The sequence below is a fragment of the Anolis sagrei genome, chromosome 10 (assembly GCF_037176765.1).
Source record: "Anolis sagrei isolate rAnoSag1 chromosome 10, rAnoSag1.mat, whole genome shotgun sequence".
Classification (NCBI taxonomy): Eukaryota; Metazoa; Chordata; class Lepidosauria; order Squamata; family Dactyloidae; genus Anolis; species Anolis sagrei.
In genome coordinates, this window is record NC_090030.1 from 33452567 (window position 1) to 33478277 (window position 25711).

General features: G+C 44.9%; 1 protein-coding gene across 1 annotated transcript in view; it reads right to left on the bottom strand.

Moving 5' to 3' along the window:
* Positions 1-741: 741 nt before the first annotated feature.
* AMOT (angiomotin) overlaps positions 742-25711 on the bottom strand; it is a 75895-nt gene continuing 50925 nt past the window's right edge. The window contains exons 9-13 of the mRNA XM_067471686.1: positions 22571-22761; positions 19893-20018; positions 15894-16150; positions 9866-10087; positions 742-8637 (exon numbers count right to left, since the gene is read on the bottom strand). Of these exons, the coding sequence (XP_067327787.1) occupies positions 8528-8637; positions 9866-10087; positions 15894-16150; positions 19893-20018; positions 22571-22761 (906 nt within the window). The 3' untranslated portion in view covers positions 742-8527. The remainder of the gene's footprint in view (positions 8638-9865; positions 10088-15893; positions 16151-19892; positions 20019-22570; positions 22762-25711) is intronic.

Consider the following 25711-nt stretch of genomic DNA (forward strand, 5'->3'; position numbering starts at 1 on the left):
AATTGAACCAAACTTGGAACACAGAACTCCTATGGCCAAGAGAAAATACTGGGAGGATCTGGTGGACATTGACTTTGAATTTTTAGAGTTGTAGTTCACCTACATCCAGAGAGCACCGTGGACTCAAACAATGATGGACCTTGACATTTAGGAGTTGTAGTTTCTGTGATTTAACATTCTGAACCCCACTAACGACAGAATTGGACCAAACTTCCCACACAGAACCCATGACCAACAGAAAATACTATGTTTTCTGAAGGCCTTTGGCGACCCTTCTGACACTCCCTCGCGACCCCCATAGGGGCTGCGACCCCCAGGTTGAGAAACACTGCCCTAGACCCAGAGGCGGCCCTAGGTAATTTTCAACGGTAAGCAAACAGTATTTTAGCGCCCCCCCCCCCCCCAACCAATCATTGATATATATTTTCTGTTCGTTGTGGGAGTTCTGTGTGCCATATTTGGTTCAGTTCCATCATTGGTGGAGTTCAGAATGCTCCTTGATTGTAGGTGAACTATACATCCCAGTAACTACAACTCACATATGTCAAGGTCTATTTTCCTCTAAGAGCACCTCAAGAGCGCCCCTGGCAAAATCAACTCTACTGCAAATGCTTACTTTGCGTAATGGTTGAGCCGCCCCTGCCTAGACCACTACATGCCATTCACCGTAGTAGTGGGAAAGATAGATATTTCTATCTGAATACGGAAGCAGCTATTGAAAAAGAACACCAAACACCAACATTTTCAGAAACAAATGTATTTTCTTCATAAATACAGTACAGTTCCCATTATCATGAGGCGATACATTCTAGACATACTAAACACACCTATACAGGTTGAGGAGAGGACTATTGAGGCACCGAGCAAAGTGGAGACGTCTTGGGTTCCGCAAAGTCCGAGAAGGTTGGCCGTGCAATGGTGATGCAGAGATGCTCCCAGGCCTGGCACTCCAAAGCCCATTGTCCACAGACTCTGGAAACCGGACTCCATTGCTTTCCTTTGCTCAGGCTCTGCAGCGCCGCTCCGAGTAGCCGAGTTTGTGTTAAACTCTTAGTCTAAACGTTTGGTTCGGGCACAAACGAAAACAAACAAAAGCGCTCGTCGCAAGTTTAATATTTCCTTGTCTCGATTCCAGTATAAAGCCATTTACAGAAATGGAAAAAACGGGAAAGTGTGCAGTTTGGCCTTCCTTACGCTGTTTCCATGGACATGAAGTCGAACATACCCCCCCCCCCCATAACAGATAGTAACTTATAGTTTTGCTAAGGGCAAGGATGCCAGGATGGATAATAAGGGTTAAGCCTTGGTCAGTTTGGTGTGTATCATTTAATCAAGGCTTTTGGCTCTATTTTCATATGTTTACAGCAGAAAGTAACCAATTTATTACTGAAAATCATGCCACAAAAGTATTTGAATTTTCCCATCTGGGCTCCTGATGGCCCCCCATCTCACAAACAAGGGACTCTCTTTCCTCTTCATGGATATATTTCCCTTTATGGACCTTCCTATGAATAATATGAATTATGGACACTGGGGGAAGGTAGTTGGGTTTACTCCCTGTATTATGATTTCTATATTTTCTTATTTTCTCCTGTATTTCTATATTTCCCTTCATGTATTTGACCTTTCCCTGACCCTTTTGCCCCCTTCCCCTCTCCTTGGGGGAAATCTACAAGGAAACTGCCCTGCCTCTGGAAAAGCAATCAGCGATCATGAAAAGTCCCTTCTCTTTGGACATTCTTTGCACGGACAACAGTAAAGGAAATCCTTTTTCTTCGGAGTTGGGCCACCATTAGGATTTCCGTTTGGCAGACTTTTAAATCATATAACAATGGGCGGAATATGACCTTAGGAAAGTCCTCTTTTCCTCCAAGCCATTTTTCTTTCAAATTTCTCCATCAAGTACTTCCACCCAAGTCTTCCCCTTTGTGTCATATCTGATGGCGACAGGAAAACCCGGATTTCTTTAACATATGTTTATTGCCTTCACTCACTAACACAATAGAATGGCTTGGCTGGCAGAACCCCCACCCAGATCTCACTAAGCCTTAGGGACAATTTTGTCATAATCCACTCAAGAATGCATTGTCTCCCTTCATCCCGCCTCCCTCCCTTCTGATTCGCTGGAGTGTCGAGGCAGCAGGAGCTGCCTCGATAGGCTCTGGTGCACCGCGAAAGCCCTGTGATTGGTCCTGATGCATGGGGGATGGTCAAGCCTCCTCCTAGCTGTTTGCACTTCGAGCTGGGCAGGAGGGGGGAGCGGGAATTTTGAAACCCACAACTCTGTATTTTCTATAAAAATGGCCTTTACTTCTGTAACCACATGCTCTGCTTGGTGAAAGATTGCTGCATTGCACCCTTTTCAGCTGAATCGCAAATAAGACATCTCGGTGGCATTTCCTTAAACTTGGTGAGACCTTCTATTGGGAAAAATCAGGGATTGGGTGCTTCTCTCTGTCTCGCCAGGGTAACGAACTCTTTAAAGAGTCAGATTGGCCTCTGCCTCCTGGCAAAGACCCCTAAATTCCTGCTCTATAGCAGACAGAGCTCAAACTCAAAGGGACTGGATTGCATCCTACAGCAAGTCTTTACCAACGGAGCTACAAAAACCACCCAAAGCTTCCCCAAAACAACTGCAAATCGGTGGTGACCTGAAGCAGAGGAATTGCATCAAAACCGGCAACTGTGAGGCCAGCAGAAGGCACTTCTTAGCAGAAGGTTGTTCCCATACCAAGTGTGCAAAAGGTATGCCTCAGACACACAAGACTCATGGTTATTTAATGCACAAATTGCATTAAATCCTGTTGCAATCCTCCCATAAATGGCGTCCGGACCCTAAATCCATTCAAGCACATTGCAGAGAAGGTCGCCCTTAGGTTTGCTTTAGGAGCAACTCAGCTGACATCTCTCTGGCTTTTGAAGGACACAAACAGTCATTGACATCTGTTAACTCGAATAGTTACTGCATTTCCTTCTGAAATATTATTATTAACTTCTCTCCAAGAGCCATCCTTGCATGACAAAACCTCAACTAGATCCCTGGAGATACACTCCAGACATCTCCCTGGCTTTTGAAGGACACCAACAGTCATTGCAGTCTGTTCAGGCAGCGATGAATGGTTAATTCGAATAGTTATTGCATTTCCTTCTGAAATATTATTAACTTATCTCCGAGAGCCATCCTTGCATAACAAAGCCTCAACTGGATCCATGGAGGTACTGTCCACACATCTCCCTGGCTTTTGAAGGACACAAACAGTCATTGCAATCTGTTCAGGCAGCGATGAATAGTTAACTCGAATATTTACTGCATTTCCTTCTGAAATATTATTATTAACTTCTCTCCAAGAGCCATCCTTGCGTAAGAAAGCCTCAACTAGATCCCTGGAGATACACTCCAGACATCTCCCTGGCTTTTGAAGGACACAGTCATTGCAGTCTGTTCAGGCAGCGATGAATGCTTAACTCAAAACAGTTACTGCATTTCCTTCTGAAATATTATTAACTTATCTCCAAGAGCCATCCTTGCATGACAAAACCACAACTAGATCCCAGGAGATACACTCCAGACATCTCCCTGGCTTTAGAAGGACACCAACAGTCATTGCAATCTGTTAACTTGAATAGTTACTGCATTTCCTTCTGTAATATTATTATTAACTTAACTCCAAGAGCCATCCTTGCATGACAAAACCTCAACTAGATCCCTGGAGATACACTCCAGACATCTCCCTGGCTTTTGAAGGACACCAACAGTCATTGAATTCTGTTCAGGCAGCGATGAACGGTTAACTCAAACAGTTACTGCATTTCCTTCTGAAATATTATTATTAACTTCTCTCCAAGAGCCATCCTTGCATAAGAAAGCCTCAACTAGATCCATGGAAATACACTCCAGACATCTCACTGGCTTTTGAAGGACACCAACAGTCATTGCAGTCTGTTCAGGCAGCGATGAACGGTTAACTTGAACAGTTAATAATATTTCAGAAAGAAATGCAGTATTAACTTCTCTCCAAGAGCCATCCTTGCATGACAAAACCTCAACTAGATCCCTGGAGATACACTCCAGACATCTCCCTGGCTTTTGAAGGACACCAACAGTCATTGCAATCTCTTCAGGCAGCAATGAACGCTTAACTCAAAAAGTTACTGCATTTCCTTTTGAAATATTATTATTAACTTCTCTCAAAGACACATCCTTGCATAACAAAACCTCAACTAGATCCACGGAGATACAGTCCAGACATCTCCCTGGCTTTTGAAGGACACAGTCATTGCAGTCTGTTCAGGCAGCGATGAATGGTTAACTCGAATAGTTACTGCATTTACTTCTGAAATATTATTATTAACTTCTCTCCAAGAACCATCCTTGCATGACAAAACCTCAACTAGATCCCTGGAGATACACTCCAGACATCTCCCTGGCTTTTGAAGGACACCAACAGTCATTGCAATCTCTTCAGGCAGCAATGAACAGTTAACTCAAAAAGTTACTGCATTTCCTTTTGAAATATTATTATTAACTTCTCTCAAAGACACATCCTTGAATAACAAAGCCTCAACTAGATTCATGGAGAAAAAAGTCCAGACATCTCGCTGGCTTTTGAAGGACACAAACAGTCATTGCAATCTGTTCAGGCAGCGATGAACGCTTAACTCAAACATTTACTGCATTTCCTTCTGAAATATTATTATTAACTTCTCTCCAAGAGCCATCCTTGCATGACAAAACCTCAACTAGATCCATGGAGATACACTCCAGACATCTCCCTGGCTTTAGGAGGACACAAACAGTCATTGTAGTCTGTTTGTAGCCTGAATGACTGTTGTGCAGTCATTCTGGCAACGATGAACAGTTAACTCGAACAGGTACTGCATCTCCTTCTGAAATATTATTATTAACTTCTCTCCAAGAGCCATCCTTGCATAACAAAGCCTCAACTAGATCCATGGAGATACACTCCAGACATCTCCCTGGCTTTTGAAGGACACCAACAGTCATTGCAATCTGTTCAGGCAGCGATGAACGGTTAACTTAAACAGTTACTGCATTTCCTTCTGAAATATTATTATTAACTTATCTCCAAGAGCCATCCTTGCATGACAAAACCTCAACTAGGTCCCTGGAGATACATTCCAGACATCTCCCTGGCTTTTGAAGGACACCAACAGTCATTGCAGTCTGTTCAGGCAGCGATGAACGGTTAACTTGAACAGTTAATAATATTTCAGAAAGAAATGCAGTATTAACTATTCTCCAAGAGCCATCCTTGCATAACAAAGCCTCAACTAGATCTATGGAGATACACTCCAGACATCTCCCTGGCTTTTGAAGGACACAAACTGTCATTGCAGTCTGTTCAGGCAACGATGAATGGTTAACTCAAACAGTTACTACATTTCCTTCTGAAATATTATTATTAACTTCTCTCCAAGAGCCATCCTTGAATAACAAAGCCTCAACTAGATCCCTGGAGATACACTCCAGACATCTCCCTGGCTTTTGAAGGACACACAGTGATGTTCAGGCAGTGATGAATGCTAACAGCAAACTCCGCTGTCGTTTTTTCTGAAGGTTTAGTTCCTGCAACGTGGGTCAACCTCGTTTCAAGAAAGGGTTGTCTATCCGCCCGCAAAGAAAGATAAGACATTTCAGGGAAGCCAAGGCATGGAGAACAACATCCTTCGATGGTCCTTGAGCACAAACTGGTTTTCTCTAACTATACGAGGAATGGAATGTTTTGGGAAGACATGGACATGTATGACATCCATATTATAAACGTCTAAGGCACTCTAATTAGGCTTGGTCCAACTTAGGTCTTCCCTCCAGGTGTTTTGGACTTCGACTCCCATCATTCCTGCCAGCCTCAGGCCCTTTCCTTTCTCCCCTCAGCCGCTTAAGCCCACCAGGTCTCTTCCGATTCTAGGATTCTTGGATTTTGTGATTACTGCTATGTAGCGGGAAGCCAGTGGAAGCGAACGAGCAGTGCCAGTCGTCAGTAGCTCATCAATTGGTGTTGTGGTGAACGTTATTCTGTTTTTTGGAGACTTTGAAACAGAGGCTGGATGGCCATCTGTCAGGGGTGCTTTGAATGTGATTTTCCTGCTTCTTGGCAGAATGTGTTTGGACTGGATGGCCCACCAGGTCTCTTCCGACTCTAGGATTCTATGATCACTGCTGTGTAGTGGGAAGCCAGTGGAAGCGAACGAGCAGTGCACGTCGTCAGTAGCTCATCAACTGGCATTGTGGTTATGGTTGGAGATGAATGTCCAAAACACCTGGATGGAGGCCCAAGTTGGCCCTTGCCTGAACTACATCTTCAATACAAACAGAAGAGGAAAGTTGTCTTCTGGAATGAGCAGATTACAATCAAAGCATTTCGGAAAAGAAGGAAGGGCAAATACAGCATCGGAAGAAAGTCTCTTCCAGCTCCACTCCTTCCTTTGCGCCTTCCTTTCTTCCTTCTCCGTCCGCTCAACGGAAAACAGGAATGCAATCCCAATGGGACAAGGCTCATGTAGCTTCAGATCCGAAGCGCTGAATGGAGGCCATGGCTCCTTCCCCACCCAAGGCCTTTGGTCTTTGAGGAAAAACAGCAAAACTATCGTCTTGGAATATGAACGACAGCAACAAAAAGGGAGGAATGGAAGAAAGAGACATCCACGTCGGAGGCACATGGTGGAAACTGAACATCATGCACCAGCATTCTCTGATCGGCTACTGAGTCCACCTGTGAGAGAAGGCTAAAGGCCTTGGGAAACTATGAGGAATGTCCGGAAAGTAAAGTTACAAGGCACGTAGCTCTTGTGGGGAATTTTTGTGGGGGAAGTTAGTATCATTAGGAAGAACTTCCTGACTATGAGAGCTGTTCAGCAGTGGAACTCTCTGCCCCGGAGGTTTTGAAACAGAGCTGGATGGCCATCTGTCAGGTTTGCTTGGAATGTGATTTTCCTGCTTCTTGGCAGAATGGGGTTGGACTGGATGGCCCATGAGGTCTCTCCCAACTCTAGGATTCTATGATTCTGTGATCACTGCTGTGTAGTGGGAAGCCGGTGGAAGCCAACGAGCAGTGCCAGTCGTCAGTAGCTCATCAACTGGCATTGTGGTTATGGTTGGAGATGGTTATGGCTGTGTAGTGGGAAGCCGGTGGAAGCGAACAAGCAGTGCTATTCACCAGTAGTTCATCAACTGGTGTTGTGGTGAACGTTAGAGATGAGCGTCCTCATTCCATTTTTGGAAGCTTTGAAACAGAGGCTGGATGGCCATCTGTCAAGGTTGCTTTGAATGTGATTTTCCTGCTTCTTGGCAGAATGGGGTTGGACTTGATGGCCCACCAGGTCTCTTCCGACTCTAGGATTCTATGATTCTGTAATCACTGCTGTGTAGCAGGAAGCCAGCGGAAGTGAACGAGCAGTGCACGTCGTCAGTAGCTCATCAACTGGTGTTGTGGTGAATGTTAGAGATGAGAGTCCTCATTCTGTTTTTGGAGGCTTTGAAACAGAGGCTGGATGGTCATTTCATGTCATTTCGTTCAGTGGTTTTTGAGTGTCCAAATTTCATGTCATTTCATTCAGTGGTTTTTGAGTTATGCTAATCCCACAAATGAACATGACATTTTTATTTATATAGATATTCATTATTCGTATTTTTTTAAAAAAAATATTGTAACCTTAAAGTAAAGGGGAAGGTTTTGTGTGTGTGTATATGTGTCCAGTCCTGTCCGATTCTGGAGGTTGGTGCTCATCTCCATTTCTAAGCCGAAGAGCTGGCGTTGTCCGTAGACACCTCCAAGGTCACGTGGCTGGCATGACTGCACGGAGCACTTGTAACCTTACTTTCCAGATTTCCTCGTACAACTCCCAGATTTGCATAGCATTGAGTTAACAGTGTTGCCAAACACTGCATTAATTCTGCAGTCTAGATGCACATTGCCTGACTTTTGATGGAAAAAGTCATAGGAAACCTCATAGGAAACCTGCTACAAAACAGGAGCTTTTTTGTTGAGTTGCAGGGCCAGAGAATGCTGTGACCGTTGAATGTATTTCTGGAATGTTTCATATATTTTTTTGCAATTTTTTCTCGTTTCACGTTGACGAACGTGGCCTTTCCTATCATGAATATTTGCAGAAGCGAGAGCACCACGGTTTCCGCCGAAGAATTGCGAGGAGACCAAAAGGCCTTTTTTTTGGAAAGGCACTAAAAACATCTAAAAACACAAGTTATTCCTTTTTAAAAAATACTGACATTTTTAAAAAACGAGTGCATTTAAGACCAGGACTGACTTTCATCCAGATGCGACCAGATCCAGTATTTTTTTTCTCCTTCTGTAATGATTTTGGAACAAATTATAAGTTAACCTGTCCATACTTTTTTGAAGTATATACAAACAGCGCAAGGCTGTAAATATTCCTTTATGACTCGGTTACTAAAAAAATTGGCTATTTTTTGTTATTTATGTATATGTATGTATGTATATATATATATAAAAAGAAGGGTAAAAGGGGAATCAGTTCCGGCTTGTCTTCAGATGAGATACTCCACCATTTCTCCGTCGCTGAGGTCCTGCCCCACGTTTTGAGCCGGGTTCTTCCTCTCGAGGGCATTGGGATGGAAAGCGGAGGAGGAGGAGACGTCTGCAAAGCGAAAGAAGGAGAAAGGACGGGAAATGAAAGAGAGGAAGACTTATTTTGCATAGAATTACGAAAAAAATAGACCCATGTCTGATTCCACAGCAAGGCCTGGATGACCTACGGATGGAACAAATCAAGAACTTTGGTCCAAAAGTAAGGCACTGGCTGCTGGAGCTGATGAACAACTGCACTGTAGGCCTGGGTAACAACGGAAAAAATTGTTTCTAAAATCGATTTGTATTTGGGGGTTTTTTTTGTTTCGATATTTAAAATAATTACAAAATTTTCCTTTTAAAAAGTTCGATATTTATGAAATTTCGTAAATGGTAAAAAATTAACGAATCGATTTCCGAAACAATAACGAATTGATTCGTTAATGGCGGACGCGACCGCGAAATACGCTAAAAAACCTCCAAAACCTTCTGAAGCTTCCCTCTCCCTCTGTTCTTGACTGTTGGTGTGATATTATAATTTTTTTTCACTAATTAAACCATAAAACTGGCCCAGACATGCGGAAATAATAACGAAACGACCTCAAAACAATAACGAAACGAATACAATATCGAAATACGAAGCATTTACAAAACGTTTTTGAAAATTCGTTTTTTTTAATAATTGCTCCAGAATGGTTCGTTATCGTTTTGTAATTGAAAAAATTAACGAATTACGAATTAACGAAACGAAACCGCCCAGCCCTACTGCACTACATCCTGTCAGATCCCCAAAATCTGGAGGAAAGCAAGAGTCATCACCATCTTGAAGCCAGGCAAAGACCGTAATGGTTATTGCTAGATTGATATTTTAGATTGTGTCTTGAATTTTGAACCTTGTTCTTTCTATGTTGTACACTGCTGTGAGTCGCCCCCGGGCTGAGAACAGCAGTATATAAGCAAAGCAAAGTAAATAAATAAATAACTAAAAAGCTACAGACCAATCTCCCTGCTGTGCCACCTCTACAAAGTTCTGGAGAGACTTATTTTGCATAGAATTATGGAACAAATAGACCCCTGTCTGATCCCACAGCAAGCTGGCTTCAGGAAAGGCAAAAGCTGCACATTGCAAGTGCTGAACCTGACTCGGGACATAGAAGATGGCTTTGAAAGGCAGCAGATCACAGGAGCTGAAGGAGATAATGCACCCAAATGTTCCTGTCCTGGATGAACACCTCCAATGGAAGCACCCTCCCATCTTTGGTTTGCGTGCAGAAGGTAGCAGCCGTACGATGCTTTACCTGCTTTGTCCGAGGCGTAGGCCAGGTTCGCGGGCGGGAGCCTGGCCTGCACCGAAGGGCTGGAAGCGGCTGCAGAGGCGGAGCCCTTGTTCTGGTCCGTCTGCGTGCTGCAGTCCCGGCTGCCCGTCTTGCAATGAGCGGACAGCAACGGCGTGGAAGGCATCACCGGCGACGGGGTGGAAGGGATGGACTCCGAGCGGCACTCTGTGCCCAGCAGCACGCCTAGCGGGGTGGAAGGTATAACACATGTGCCTTGGCACACGGAAACACAGAGCTGGACGGGGCACCCAAAACCCACCCAAATCAACCAGACAGGGAAGCACAATGCAACTGCTCCCGATCAAATCTCTGGCAGCTGAAAAGTTGCTCGGGTCAGGGTGAGCACCTGACTGTCAGCCCAGCTTATTGTCTACCTAAGCATTTTGAAAACAGCTTGAGAGCTGTAAATAGAGAAATGGATTTTAATGATTTAAAAAAAATACTAATGATATCTAATAATAATAATAATAATAATAATAATAATAATAACAATAGAAGAAGAAGAATTTAGATGATTGCCAGGTAAACTACACAAAGTTTTTTTTAGTTTTGAAGGAAGAAAGGAGAGAAAGAGGGAAAGGAGGAAAGAAGGAGGAAAGGAGAGAAAGAGGGAGAGGAGGAAAGAAGGAAAGCGAGAAAGAAGGTTGGAAGCAAAAAGCAAAGGAAGGAAGGAAAGAGGAAAAGAAGGAATAAAGGAGAGAAAGGGAGAGGAGGAAAGAAGGAAAGCGAGAAAGAAGGTTGGAAGCAAAAAGCAAAGGAAGGAAGAGGTAAAGAAGGAAGAAAGGAGAGAAAGAAGGAGAGGAGGAAAGAAGGAAAGCGAGAAGGAAGGTCGGAAGAAAAAAGCAAAGGAAGGAAGGAAAGAGGTAAAGAAGGAAGAAAGGAGAGAAAGAGGGAGAGGAGGAAAGAAGGAAAGCGAGAAAGAAGGTTGGAAGCAAAAAGCAAAGGAAGGAAGAGGTAAAGAAGGAAGAAAGGAGAGAAAGAAGGAGAGGAGGAAAGAAGGAAAGCGGGAAGGAAGGTTGGAAGAAAAAAGCAAAGGAAGGAAGGAAAGAGGTAAAGAAGGAAGAAAGGAAAGAAAGAGGGAGAGGAGGAAAGAAGGAAAGCGAGAAAGAAGGTTGGAAGCAAAAAGCAAAGGAAGGAAGGAAAGAGGAAAAGAAGGAAGAAAGGAGAGAAAGAGGGAGAGGAGGAAAGAAGGAAAGCGAGAAAGAAGGTTGGAAGCAAAAAGCAAACGAAGGAAGATGTAAAGAACGAAGAAAGGAGAGAAAGAAGGAGAGGAGGAAAGAAGGAAAGCGGGAAGGAAGGTTGGAAGAAAAAAGCAAAGGAAGGAAGGAAAGAGGTAAAGAAGGAAGAAAGGAGAGAAAGAGGGAGAGGAGGAAAGAAGGAAAGTGAGAAAGAAGGTTGGAAGCAAAAAGCAAAGGAAGGAAGAGGTAAAGAAGGAAGAAAGGAGAGAAAGAAGGAGAGGAGGAAAGAAGGAAAGCGGGAAGGAAGGTTGGAAGAAAAAAGCAAAGGAAGGAAGGAAAGAGGTAAAGAAGGAAGAAAGGAGAGAAAGAGGGAGAGGAGGAAAGAAGGAAAGTGAGAAAGAAGGTTGGAAGCAAAAAGCAAAGGAAGGAAGAGGTAAAGAAGGAAGAAAGGAGAGAAAGAAGGAGAGGAGGAAAGAAGGAAAGCGGGAAGGAAGGTTGGAAGAAAAAAGCAAAGGAAGGAAGGAAAGAGGTAAAGAAGGAAGAAAGGAGAGAAAGAGGGAGAGGAGGAAAGAAGGAAAGTGAGAAAGAAGGTTGGAAGCAAAAAGCAAAGGAAGGAAGGAAAGAGGAAAAGAAGGAAGAAAGGAGAGAAAGAGGGAGAGGAAGAAAGAAGGAAAGCGAGAAGGAAGGTTGGAAGCAAAAAGCAAAGGAAGGAAGGAAAGAGGAAAAGAAGGAAGAAAGGAGAGAAAGAGGGAGAGGAGGAAAGAAGGAAAGCGAGAAGGAAGGTTGGAAGAAAAAAGCAAAGGAAGGAAGGAAAGAGGAAAAGAAGGAAGAAAGGAGAGAAAGAGGGAGAGGAGGAAAGAAGGAAAGCGAGAAGGAAGGTTGGAAGAAAAAAGCAAAGGAAGGAAGGAAAGAGGTAAAGAAGGAAGAAACGAGAGAAAGAAGGAGAGGAGGAAAGAAGGAAAGCGAGAAGGAAGGTTGGAAGCAAAAAGCAAAGGAAGGAAGGAAAGAGGTAAAGAAGGAAGAAAGGAGAGAAAGAAGGAGAGGAGGAAAGAAGGAAAGCGAGAAGGAAGGTTGGAAGCAAAAGCGAAGGAAGGAAAGAGATAAAGAAGGAAGAAAGGAGAGAAAGAAGGAGAGGAGGAAAGAAGGAAAGCGAGAAGGAAGGTTGGAAGAAAAAAGCAAAGGAAGGAAGGAAAGAGGGAAAGAAGGAAGAAAGGAGAGAAAGAGGGAGAGGAGGAAAGAAGGAAAGCGGGAAGGAAGGTTGGAAGAAAAAAGCAAAGGAAGGAAGCAAAGAAGAAAAGAAGGAAGAAAGGAGAGAAAGAGGGAGAGGAGGAAAGAAGGAAAGCGAGAAGGAAGGTTGGAAGAAAAAAGCAAAGGAAGGAAGGAAAGAGGTAAAGAAGGAAGAAAGGAGAGAAAGAGGGAGAGGAGGAAAGAAGGAAAGCGAGAAGGAAGGTTGGAAGAAAAAAGCAAAGGAAGGAAGGAAAGAGGTAAAGAAGGAAGAAAGGAGAGAAAGAGGGAGAGGAGGAAAGAAGGAAAGCGAGAAAGAAGGTTGGAAGCAAAAAGCAAAGGGAGGAAGGAAAGAGGTAAAGAAGGAAGAAAGGAGAGAAAGAGGGAGAGGAGGAAAGAAGGAAAGCGAGAAGGAAGGTTGGAAGAAAAAAGCAAAGGAAGGAAGGAAAGAGGTAAAGAAGGAAGAAAGGAGAGAAAGAAGGAGAGGAGGAAAGAAGGAAAGCGAGAAGGAAGGTTGGAAGCAAAAAGCAAAGGAAGGAAGGAAAGAGGAAAAGAAGGAAGAAAGGAGAGAAAGAGGGAGAGGAGGAAAGAAGGAAAGCGAGAAAGAAGGTTGGAAGACAAAAGCAAAGGAAGGAAGGAAAGAGGTAAAGAAGGAAGAAAGGAGAGAAAGAGGGAGAGGAGGAAAGAAGGAAAGCGAGAAGTAAGGTTGGAAGAAAAAAGCAAAGGAAGATAGGAAAGAGGAAAAGAAGGAAGAAAGGAGAGAAAGAGGGAGAGGAGGAAAGAAGGAAAGCGAGAAAGAAGGTTGGAAGCAAAAAGCAAAGGAAGGAAGGAAAGAGGAAAAGAAGGAAGAAAGAAGAGAAAGAGGGAGGGGAGGAAAGAAGGAAAGAGCAATAGAAGGATGGAAGCAAAAAGCGAAGGAAGGAAGGAAAGAGGTAAAGAAGGAAGAAAGGAGAGACAGAAGGAGAGGAGGAAAGAAGGAAAGCGGGAAGGAAGGTTGGAAGAAAAAAGCAAAGGAAGGAAGCAAAGAGGTAAAGAAGGAAGAAAGGAGAGAAAGAAGGAGAGGAGGAAAGAAGGAAAGCAAGAAGGAAGGTTGGAAGCAAAAGCGAAGGAAGGAAAGAGATAAAGAAAGAAGAAAGGAGAGAAAGAAAAGGGAAAGGAAGGAAATAGAGAAGGAAGGAAGGAGAGAAAGGAGAGAAAGAAAAAGGGGAAAGGAAGGAAAGAGGTAGAGAAGGAAGAAAGAAGAGAAAGAGGAAGGGGAGGAAAGAAGGAAAGAGCGATAGAAGGATGGAAGCAAAAAGCGAAGGAAGGAAGGAAAGAGGTAAAGAAGGAAAAAAGGAGAGAAAGGAGAGAAAGAAAAAGGGGAAAGGAAGGAAAGAGGTAGAGAAGGAAGAAAGGAGAGAAAGAGGGAGGGGAGGAAAGAAGGAAAGAGCAATAGAAGGATGGAAGCAAAAAGCGAAGGAAGGAAGGAAAGAGGTAAAGAAGGAAAAAAGGAGAGAAAGGAGAGAAAGAAAAAGGGGAAAGGAAGGAAAGAGGTAGAGAAGGAAGAAAGGAGAGAAGTAAAGAAGAAAAGGGAAGGAAGGAAAGAGGGAGGAACGGAAGGAGAGAAAGAAGGAGAGAAAGAGGGAGGGTAGGCTGGCCACAGCAACGCATGGCGGATACAGCTAGGACATATCTATATCTATATATATATTAGACATGGTCAATCTATGGTTCTAAATGGTTCTAACATACAAAACTAAAGTTCTGGTGGTGAAAACTAGGGGGCGCTGGTGCTTTGCTTCTACAGTGTTGCTAAAGTTCTGGTGGTGAAAATTTCAGAACTCTAACAAAACTTTCAAAATTTCGTTAATATTTCATTATTGGCAATTTGTATGACAGAACCAATTAGGAAATGCCCTCTATATAAATAAAAATGTAATGTTCGTTTGTGGGATTGACAGAACTCAAAAACCCCGGGACGAATTGACACCAAATTTGGACACAAGACACCTAACAACCCAATGTATGTCCTTCACTCAAAAAAATGATTTTGTCATTTGGGAGTTGTAGTTGCTGGGATTTATAGTTCACCTACAATCAAAGAGCATTCTGAACCCCACCAACGATGGAAATGAACCAAACTTGGCACACAGCTCTCCCATGACCAACAGAAAACACTAGAAGGGTTTGGTGGGCAGTGCCCTTTGGTTTGGGAGTTGTAGTTCACCTACTTCCAGGGATCACTGTGGACTCAAACAATGATGGATCTGGACCAAACTCTACACGAATACTCCATATGCCCAAATGTGAACACTGGTGGAGTTTGGGGAAAATAGAATCTTGACATTTGGGAAATGCAGTGGCTGGGATTTATAGTTCACCTACAATCACAGAGCATTCTGAACCCCACCAACGATAGAATTGGGCCAAACCTCCCACACAGAACCCCCATGTGGGCCACAGCAACGCGTGGCAGGGGACGGCTAGTTTGTAATGAAATTTTGAAAGTTTTGTTAGACTTCTGAAATTTTCACCACCAGAACTTTAGTTTTGTAAGTACTTTAGAACCATTTAGAGCCATGGATTGCCCATGCCTTTATATATATATATCAGTGGTTCTCAACGTTCCTAATGCCGCGACCCCTTAATACAGTCCCTCATGTTGTGGTGACCCCCAGCCATTAAATTATTTTCATTGCTACTTCATAATTGTAATTTTGCTACTCTTATGAATTGTTATGTAAATATTATGTAAATAATATAAATATCTGATATGCAAGATGTATTCTTATTCACTGGACCAAATTTGGCACAAATACCCAATATGCCCTAATTTGAATACTGGTTGGGTTGGGGGAGGATTGATTTTGTAATTTGGGAGTTGTAGTTATTGGGATTTATAGTTCACTTATAATCAAAGAGCATTCTGAACTCCACCAGCGATGGATTTGAACCAAACTTGGCTCCCATGACCAATGGAAAACACTGGAAGGGTTTGATAGGCATTGACCTTGAGTTTGGGAGTTGTAGTTCACCTATATCCAGAGAGCACTGTGGACTCATGCAATGGAGGATCTGGACCAAACTTGGCACAAATACTCAATATGCAGAAATGTGAACACTGGTGGAATCTAGGGAAAATAGATCTTGACATTTGGGAGTTGTAGTTGCTGGGATTTAGAGTTCATTACAATCAAAGAGCATTCTGAACTCCACCAATGATAGAATTGGCTCAAACTTCCCACATGGAATCACCACGACTATCAGAAAATACTGTGTTTTCTTATGGTCTTTGGCGACCCCTCTGACACCCCCTCGCAACCCCCTCAGGGGTCCCGATCCCCAGGTTGAGAAACACTGATTTATATATATATATATACACATATACACACACACACACACACACAATCCTCACCACCAACAGACTCTGAAAATGGCATTAGCCACAGATGCAGGTGAAACGTAAAAGAGAATGCTGCTGGAACATGGCCAGACAGCCTGAAAAACCCACAGCAACCCAGTGATTCTGGTCACGAAAGCCTCCGACAACACATTAAAGACACTCCTGTTTCAGTATGTTCTGGGTATGATGGAAACGCCATGCTCACCTAGGCTGCCCTTCCAGCTCCTGTCCTCGCGCCTCTCCTCCGGGATGGGGGTGCTGCTAAGGGCGGAGGAGGAGGAGAGCGGGGCCGGACCCGAGGAGGAGGAGGAGGAGGCACCCGCGTTGGAGATGGACATCAGCGACTTGGCTGGGCGCATGGAGGAGAGTGGCTCGGCCCTGCCGGCCTCCTTGCGGGAGCGCTGCTGCAACACCTTGATCATGGCGTCCTTCTCGATGATCTGCGCATGCAGCGTCTTTATCCTGAAAGAAAGGGAAAGCCCTCCGTTAGTTGCGACACCCCACCCCAGGTCTCATAACATAGGAATTGTGGGAGTTCAAGTCCAAAACACCTGGAGGGCATTTGAGACACGCGGTTCTACATTTATTTGGCCAGGAGGGTCAAAGCAGATGCCTGTGTGCTTGTGTTGGATTTATTACACAAGTGGTTTGCTCTCTGGAGTCAGAGTAGTTTAGCTGTTAGAGAACTCTGTCTAGAGTGTAGCTATTTGCTCTGGGGACCACCGGGTTAGGTTTGTCTGGGGAACTCACTGCTACTGCGTCAGGGTAGAGTGAGGAGTCTTGCTCACATCTAAGTTAGGAAACCTATTTAAGTAACCATTAAGAATCTTGTGCCTTGTTAAAGAAGATAGTTGTTTGTTCAAATATATTAATAAACGTTTCTCTAGTTCAACTTTTAAGCAGCCTTTGTAGTAATTCATTCTGTGAGAATAATTCCAGTGGTTTTTAACATCTTTACATACAGACACGACTGAACGAATGAACAACAACAACATACAGACAAGCATCCCGAGCTCTGAATCATAGAATCATAGAATCAAAGAGTTGGAAGAGACCTCATGGGCCATCCAGTCCAACCCCATTCTGCCAAGAAGCAGGAATATTGCATTCAAATCACCCCTGACAGATGGACATCCAGCCTCTGCTTAAAAGCTTCCAAAGAAAGAGCTTCCACCACACTCCGGGGCAGAGAGTTCCACTGCTGAACGGCTCTCACAGTCAGGAAGTTCTTCCTCATGTTCAGATGGAATCTCCTCTCTTGTAGTTTGAAGCCATTGTTCCATTGCGTCCTAGTCTCCAAGGAAGCAGAAAACAAGCTTGCTCCCTCCTCCCTGTGGCTTCCTCTCACATATTTATACATGGCTATCATATCTCCTCTCAGCCTTCTCTTCTTCAGGCTAAACATGCCCAGTTCCCTAAGCCACTCCTCATAGGGCTTGTTCTCCAGACCCTTGATCATTTTAGTCGCCCTCCTCTGGACACATTCCAGAGGATTATTACCTGGGAAGGAATCCCACTGGAGCATTGCAGCACACCCAAATACCTGATAGTCACTCTGGACCGTGCTCTGACCTACAAGAAGCACTGCCTGAACATCAAGCAAAAATTGGGCGCTAGAAACAATATCATACGAAAGCTAACTGGCACAACCTGGGGATCACAACCAGACACAGTGAAGACATCTGCCCTTGTGCTATGCTACTCTGCTGCTGAGTACGCATGCCCAGTGTGGAACACATCTCACCACACTCAAACAGTGGATGTGGCTCTTAATGAGACATGCCGCATTATCACGGGGTGTCTGCGCCCTACACCACTGGAGAAATTACACTGCTTAGCCGGTATTGCACCACCTGATATCCGCCGGGAAGTGGCAGCCAATAGTGAAAAGACCAAGGCAGTGACATCTCCAGCTCATCCCCTGTTTGGGTATCAGCCAACACGTCAACGACTTAAATCAAGAAATAGTTTTCTAAGATCTACAGAGACACTCTCTGGAACACCTCAGCAAGCGAGAGTCCAAAAGTGGCAGGCTCAAACCCAGAACCTCAACCAATGGCTGATACCAAATGAGAGACTCCCCCCTGGGCACACAGAAGACGGGGCGACTTGGAAGGCGCTGAACAGACTGCGCTCTGGCACCACGAGATGCAGAGCCAACCTCAAGAAATGGGGCCACAAAGTTGAATCCACGGCATGCGAGTGCGAAGAAGAGCAAACCACTGACCACCTGCTGCAATGCAACCTGATCCCTGCCACATGCACAATGGAGGACCTTCTTGCGGCAACACCAGAGGCACTCCAAGTGGACAGATACTTGTCAAAGGACATTTAATCAACTACCAAACTCACAAATTTTGTATTTTGTCTGTTTGTTTGCTTTGTTCTGTTAGAAATGTAACATAATTTGACTGGTTGTCCTGACACGACAAATAAATAAAATAAAATAAAATAAAGTTAATAGAGTCTACTTTAGTCTACCTTCTTTCCCTGTGTTGCTCTGTGGTATACTCTGTTTCATTGTGAATGAAAAATAAAGAACATTTTAAATGCTTTTTGATGTTTAAACCATTTTTCACCATGGTTGGAAGTGTCTGTTCTGTCGCGCGGTGGGCCTGTAACAGCTGTCTTTTCTATAGGACGTATACTCTAAGCCCAGCGAGAAGCCAGGGCGCCTCAAAGAGAGGTTCTCAGGGATTTTTCTGAAGTGATGGTCTTTAGAGTCTTTAATGATACAACAAAGTCTTCATTATGGAACAAACAACAAATCTTCAATGGTTCAAACAACACTTCAAGGCTTTCTTAGTCTAGTCCTCGATGGACTGCTACCTGACTTTGATTAACTAAACTTTCTCTGTAGGAAAAACCCTATTTAACCCCTCCCAGGCTGTTTACTATCTATGCCTCATCGGTGTGGGTCCTACTACCGATTCCAAATGCATCTGGGTATTGAGTAGACCTACCAGCCGAGGCTTGAAGATATTTCAGCTGGAGTTCTGTGGATCTGTAGTGCTGTCCTCCCTCAGAGAATTCTTTGAGAACTTCAGGGCTGTTTTCCTTCTGTTTGCTGTGAGGCTGAGAGGCTGTGAGCTCTCAGCCAGAGCCTTGGGACCTTTTCCCTGGATGTTCTGTTTCTGTTTCCCTGGATGTTCTTGAGAAAGGAAGCTTTTCTACGGGACGAGCTGGTCTATTATTATTTATTTATTTATTTCCGTCACTTTTACCCCGCCCTTCTCACCCCCCGGGGGGGGGGGGGGGACTCAGGGCGGCTTACAGAGGAAGGCACAATTTGATGCCTTTATCACATATACATACATATATAAACAAATTAAACAATTACAAATTAAAAATTTAAAAACATCAATACACATTAATACAATAACACAGCAGTAGGTTAATCCTGAGTTCAGCGTTCGAAGTTTCATAAGTCCATTCCATCTTGACAAGTTCCAGCTTGTCATTAGGTTTTTCTTTAGCTGCCCGGGTGTCCAAATGCCTGGTCCCATATCCAGGTTTTCAATTTTTTCCTAAATGAAAGAAGGGACATTGCCGATCTAATTTCCCCGGGGAGGGAGTTCCATAGGCGGGGGGCCACCACCGAGAAGGCCCTGCTCCTCGTCCCGGCCAACCTCACTTGTGATAAAGGCGGGGTCGAGAGCAGGGCCTCCCCAGAAGATCTTAGGTTCCGAGGTGGGACGTAGAGGGAGATCCGTTCGGACAGATACACTGGGCCGGAACTGTATAGGGTTTTATAGGTCAAAACCAGCACTTTGAATTGTGCTCGGAATTGGATCGGCAGCCAGTGGAGCTGACACAACAGGGGGGTGGTGTGCTCCCTGTATGTCGCTCCGGTGAGCAATCTGGCTGCCTCCCGTTGGACCAGTTGGAGTTTCCGAGCAGTCTTCAAAGGCAGCCCCACGTAGAGTGCGTTGCAGTAATCCAGTCGAGATGTAACAAGAGCGTGGACCACCGTGGCCGTGGTCTACGTCCTATAGCTTAGCTACCTTGTGTGAGACTGCCCAAAAATGGCTCCTTTCCCTCCCAGAGCCCTGAACAAGGGGTGGAACCAAAGCTTAATTATGATTGACAGGAGGCCTGCCCTATGACTGCAAACATAACAGAAAGAAAATAAAGTTGGAGCTCCTGGTACAGCCGTACCAGCACACTGTCCTTGCTGAAGAATGGAAAAAAAGCGGGGTCTGACCTGCCCTCCATGTCCAGGCACCTTCGGTTGGCCATCAGGATCTCCTCCTCTTCCTTCTGGATGCGGGCCTCCAGCGAAGTGTCATAGCTGGCGCTGGGCGAGTGGCCGATGGCTGTGGAGGTGTCCCTGTGGCCGGAGGGGAAGAGTGGTCAGTCACAGAATTATCATAGAATCATAGAGTTGGGAGAGACCACATGGGCCATCCAGTCCAACCCCATTGCCATGCAGGAAAAGCACAATCAAAGCACCCCTGACAGATGGCCACCCAAGACCATCCAAGGGAGAAGCTTCCAAGGAAGAAGCTTTCCAGGATGAAGAGGAGGAACCATTGAATGGTACTGGGCCCAGCACAAACCCCTCTTCATAGCACCCAATTGGTCACTTCTTTCCAAGATGTAGAAGAGGAACCATTTTTGGTACTGGGCCGAGGACCAAACCCTCTTTACGGCACTCCACTGGTCACTTCTTTCCAGGATGAAGAAGAGGAACCATTGAATGATACTGGGCCCAGGACCAAACCCTCTTCATGGCACTCCACTGGCCACTTCTTTCCAAGATGTAGAAGAGGAACCATTTTTGTTCCTGGACCCAGGACCATATCCTCTTCATAGCACCGAAATAGTCACTTCTTTCCAGGATGAAGAAGAGGAACCATTGAATGGTACTGGGCCCAGGACCAAACCCTCTTCATAGCACCCAAATAGTCACTTCTTCCCAGGATGAAGAAGAGGAACCATGGAATGGTACTGGGCCCAGGACCAAACCCTCTTCATAGCACCCAAATAGTCACTTCTTCCCAGGATGAAGAAGAGGAACCATTGAATGGTACTGGGCCCAGGACCAAACCCTCTTCATAGCACCCAAATAGTCACTTCTTCCCAGGATGAAGAAGAGGAACCATGGAATGGTACTGGGCCCAGGACCAAACCCTCTTCATGGCACTCCACTGGTCACTTCTTTCCAGGACAAAGAAGAGGAACCATTGAATGGTACTGGGCCCAGGACCAAATCCTCTTCATAGCACTCAATAGTCACTTCTTTCCAGGACGAAGAAGAGGAACCATTTTTGGTACTGTACCCAGGACCAAACCCTCTTCATAGCACCGAAATAGTCACTTCTTTCCAGGATGAAGAAGAGGAACCATGGAATGGTGCTGGGCCCAGGACCAAACCCTCTTTACGGCACTCCACTGGTCACTTCTTTCCAAGTTGTAGAAGAGGAACCATTGAATGGTCCTGGACTCAGGACCAAACCCTCTTCATGGCACTCCACTGGTCACTTCTTTCCAGGATGAAGAAGAGGAACCATTGAATGGTACTGGGCCCAGGAAAAACCATCTTCATAGCACTCCACTAGTCACTTCTTTCAAGGATGAAGAGGAGGAACCATTGAATGGTACTGGGCCCAGGACCAAACCCTCTTCATGGCACTCCACTGGCCACTTCTTTCCAAGATGTAGAAGAGGAACCATTTTTGGTACTGGACCCAGGACCATATCCTCTTCATAGCACCGAAATAGTCACTTCTTTCCAGGATGAAGAAGAGGAAGCATGGAATGGTGCTGGGCCCAGGACCAAACCCTTTTCATGGCACTCCACTGGTCACTTCTTTCCAGGACGAAGAAGAGGAACCATTTTTGGTACTGGACCCAGGACCAAACCCTCTTCATAGCACCCAAATAGTCACTTCTTTCCAGGATGAAGAAGAGGAACCATTGAATGATACTGGGCCCAGGACCAAACCCTCTTCATAGCACCCAAATAGTCACTTCTTTCCAGGACGAAGAAGAGGAACTACTGAATGGTGCTGGACCCAGGACCAAATCCTCTTCGTAGCACCCAATTGGTCACTTCTTTCCAGGATGAAGAGGAGGAACCATTGGATGGTAGTGGGCCCAGGACCAAACCCTCTTCAAAGCACCCAATTGGTCACTTCTTTCCAGGATGAAGAAGAGGAACCACTGAATGGTGCTGTGACCAGGACCAAACTCTCTTCATAGCACCCAAATAGTCACTTCTTTCCAGGATGAAGAAGAGGAACCACTGAATGGTACTGGGCCCAGGACCAAACCCTCTTCATAGCACTCAAAGAGTCACTTCTTTCCAGGATGAAGAAGAGGAACCATTGAATGGTACTGGGCCCAGGACCAAACCCTCTTCATGGCACTCCACCGGTCACTTCTTTCCAGGATGAAGAAGAGGAACCATTGAATGGTACTGGGCCCAGGACCAAATCCTCTTCATAGCACTCAATAGTCACTTCTTTCCAGGACGAAGAAGAGGAACTACTGAATGGTACTGGGCCCAGGACCAAACCCTCTTCATGGCACTCCACCGGTCACTTCTTTCCAGGATGAAGAAGAGGAACCATTGAATGGTACTGGGCCCAGGACCAAATCGTCTTCATAGCACCCAAATAGTCACTTCTTTCCAGGATGAAGAAGAGGAACCGTTGGGGAGAAGCAACTTAATCCATTACAGATCCACCTAATAGTGGTATTGCCTAACCCACATTGGACTAATCTAGCAAGAAGGTCATGGGGGACTTTGTCAGAGGAAGGCCTTCCTGGAATCAAGATCTGCCCCATCCACAGCATTCCCTGCATCTACCAGTGAGAGAGGGGCATCCCCGGCCACTGCCCACCTTGGCTCCTGATGCAGGAGTCCATTCCGCTTACCTCTGCGCAGCCACGGAGGCCGCGGCGTCCAGGGCGAACTGGCGCATGACGCTCTCCTCCAGGTACTTCTGCTCCCACTTGGTCATGTCTGCCTCCAGGGCCAGGATGCGCTCCTCTTTCTCCCGCAGGAGCTCCATCAAGGCGGCCGCGTTGTACTCCGACGTGCCGGACGGCTGCGAGCTGCCTTGCCGCTGTGGGAAAAAAGGTGGACAGGGCCGGAGAGCGGTCAAGCGATGGCACAGTGATGCCCAGACTGCGCACCCAAGGAGAAGTGCTATCCCATTTCACTGATGTCAGGAGTCAATTTCTGACGGCATGAAGACATAACAAATTCCCTCCATGACATCCTGACTGAATCATCCTGGCTGCCTCAATTTTCTCTCTGTGACATTTTGAAGCCAGCAGAGGGAACTAGAAACCTTGTATTGGAACTTGTGAAGCAACAAGTTCTAATAAGGAAACTGAGAAGACGGGGAAGATGGGCAGGAAAGGTGTATAAAAGGAAGTGGTGGTGGGGAAAAAGTCAGTAGTATCTTCCTTTGCTGCGGAGATACAAGCAATGTATTCATTTCCAAGCAAAACCGGCTTGTGAGTGATCATTTAATATTGCTATATAAAACCTACAGTCTTACAACTGATTAATTAGAGAAGAACGGAACGCTTTTGATGGGATCCGTTGGCCCTCCATACCCACTGATTCCGCACTCACGGATTTGACTATCCAAGTATTTAATATATTGCAATCTTGCGTAGGGGCGGAGGTGAAGGCAGCACCATCAGAGCTCTGTAGTTCAATATATTGTTCAAGGCTTTCATGGCCAGAATCACTGGGTTGTTGTAGGTTTTTCGAGCTGTCTGGCCATGTTCTAGAAGCATTCTCTCCTGACTTTCGCCTGCATCTGTGGCAAGCATCCTCCGAGGTTGTGAGCTCTGTTCGAAACTAGGAACATTGTGTTTATATATCTGTGGAATAATGTCCAGGGTGGGAGAACGAACTCTTGTCTGCTGGAGGTAGGTGAGAATGTTTCAATTGGCCACTTTGATTAGCATTTGATGGCCTGACAGTTTTTAGAGAGAATCCTTTGTTGAGAGGTGATTGTTTCTTGTCTGGAGTTCTCCTGTGTTTGCGTTTTGTTTGTACAGTAAATAAAAAGGTGTGGCTTGTTACTGCCTGGGAGAATCCTTTGTTGAGAGGTGATTGTTTCTTGTCTGGAGTTCTCCTGTGTTTGCGTTTTGTTTGTACAGTAAATAAAAAGGTGTGGCTTGTTACTGCCTAGGAGAATCCTTTGTTGAGAGGTGATTGTTTCTTGTCTGGAGTTCTCCTGTGTTTGCGTTTTGTTTGTACAGTAAATAAAAAGGTGTGGCTTGTTACTGCCTAGGAAAATCCTTTGTTGAGAGGTGATTGTTTCTTGTCTGGAGTTCTCCTGTGTTTGCGTGTTGTTTGTACAGTAAATAAAAAGGTGTGGCTTGTTACTGCCTAGGAGAATCCTTTGTTGAGAGGTGAATGTTCCTTGTCTGGAGTTCTCCTGTGTTTGCGTGTTGTTTGTACAGTAAATAAAAAGGTGTGGCTTGTTACTGCCTGGGAGAATCCTTTGTTGAGAGGTGATTGTTTCTTGTCTGGAGTTCTCCTGTGTTTATGTGTTGTTTGTACAGTAAATAAAAAGGTGTCGCTTGTTACTGCCTGGGAGAATCCTTTGTTGAGAGGGGATTGTTTTTTGTCTAGAGTTCTCCTGTGTTTGCGTGTAGTTTGCACAGTAAATAAAAAAACAGAACTCAAACACAAGGGATCTCCAGACAAGAAACAATCAGGAACACCTAATCGCCTTTCAACAAAGGATTCTCCTAGGCAGTAACAAGCCGTACCTAAAAACTGTCAGGCCATCAAACAGACAAGAGTTCTTTCTACCACCCTGGACTTTCCACAGATATATAAACCCAATGTTCCTAGTTCCCAACAAACCTCACAACCTCTGAGGATGCTTGCCACAGATGCAGGTGAAATGTCAGGAGAGAATGCTTCTAGAGCATGGCCATACAGCCTGAAAAACTTACAACAACCCAGCTCTGTAGTTTGTTTGTTTGCTCTATCACGAACCAGTAATTGCTGCTCAGTATGTGAGCCCTTTTTGTTGCATCATTTTATTGTTTTAGTGCTTTATAGTTTCACTTTGTCTTAACTTATATATTTTTACAGCTTCAAGTTTTATAAGTCTTATAACCGGCGACCCACAGCTTAGCTGATACAAGTGCCTGCAACAACTTCACAACTATGTCTCTGAAGAAGAGGCTCTAAAATGGATGTGGTATTTACAAGGGTTGAATGAAAAGTAATGCCTCCACCTTCGTAACTCCTCAACAGGTGGCAGTACTGGTATGCGGCAGGTACTGGCTTGTTCTGTAGACTCTTCTCTACAGTTCCACTTTGGCAGGAAGCTTTAGCATTAAATGGTTGTGTTGTTAAAGTGCGAAGTATGGAACCCTGCGCAGACAGTCGGTCAATGCGACTAAAGCAACGTGCAGTCATTGAATTCTTAACAGCAGAAGGTGTCACCCAAAGGAGATTAATCAGAGAATGCAAGCTGTTTATGGTGATTGTGTTGATGTGAGTACTGTGTGTCATTGGGCGAGTAAGTTTAAAGATGTTGAGGTGACACCTTCTGCTGTCAAGAATTCAGTGACTGCACGTTGCTTAAGTTGCATTGACCGACTATCTGTGCAGGGTTCCATACTTTGCACTTTAACATCACAACCATTCAATGCTAAGGCTTCCCGCCAAAATGGAACTGTAGAGGAGAGTCTACTGAACAAGCCAGTACCTGCCGCATACCAGTACTGCCATCTGTTGAGGAGTTACGAAGGTGGAGGCATTACTTTTCATTATATTTGGGGTGAATTCAGTAACTGCATGTTGCTTAAGTCAGATTGACCGACTGTGCAGGGTTCGATACTTCACACTTTAACAACACAACCATTCAATGCTAAGGCTTCCCGCCAAAATGGAACTGTAGAGGAGAGTCTACTGAACAAGCCAGTACCTGCCGCATACCAGTACTGCCATCTGTTGAGGAGTTACGAAGGTGGAGGCATTACTTTTCATTCAACCCTCGTAATATACAGGCCACCCCTGCATATATACTAGCC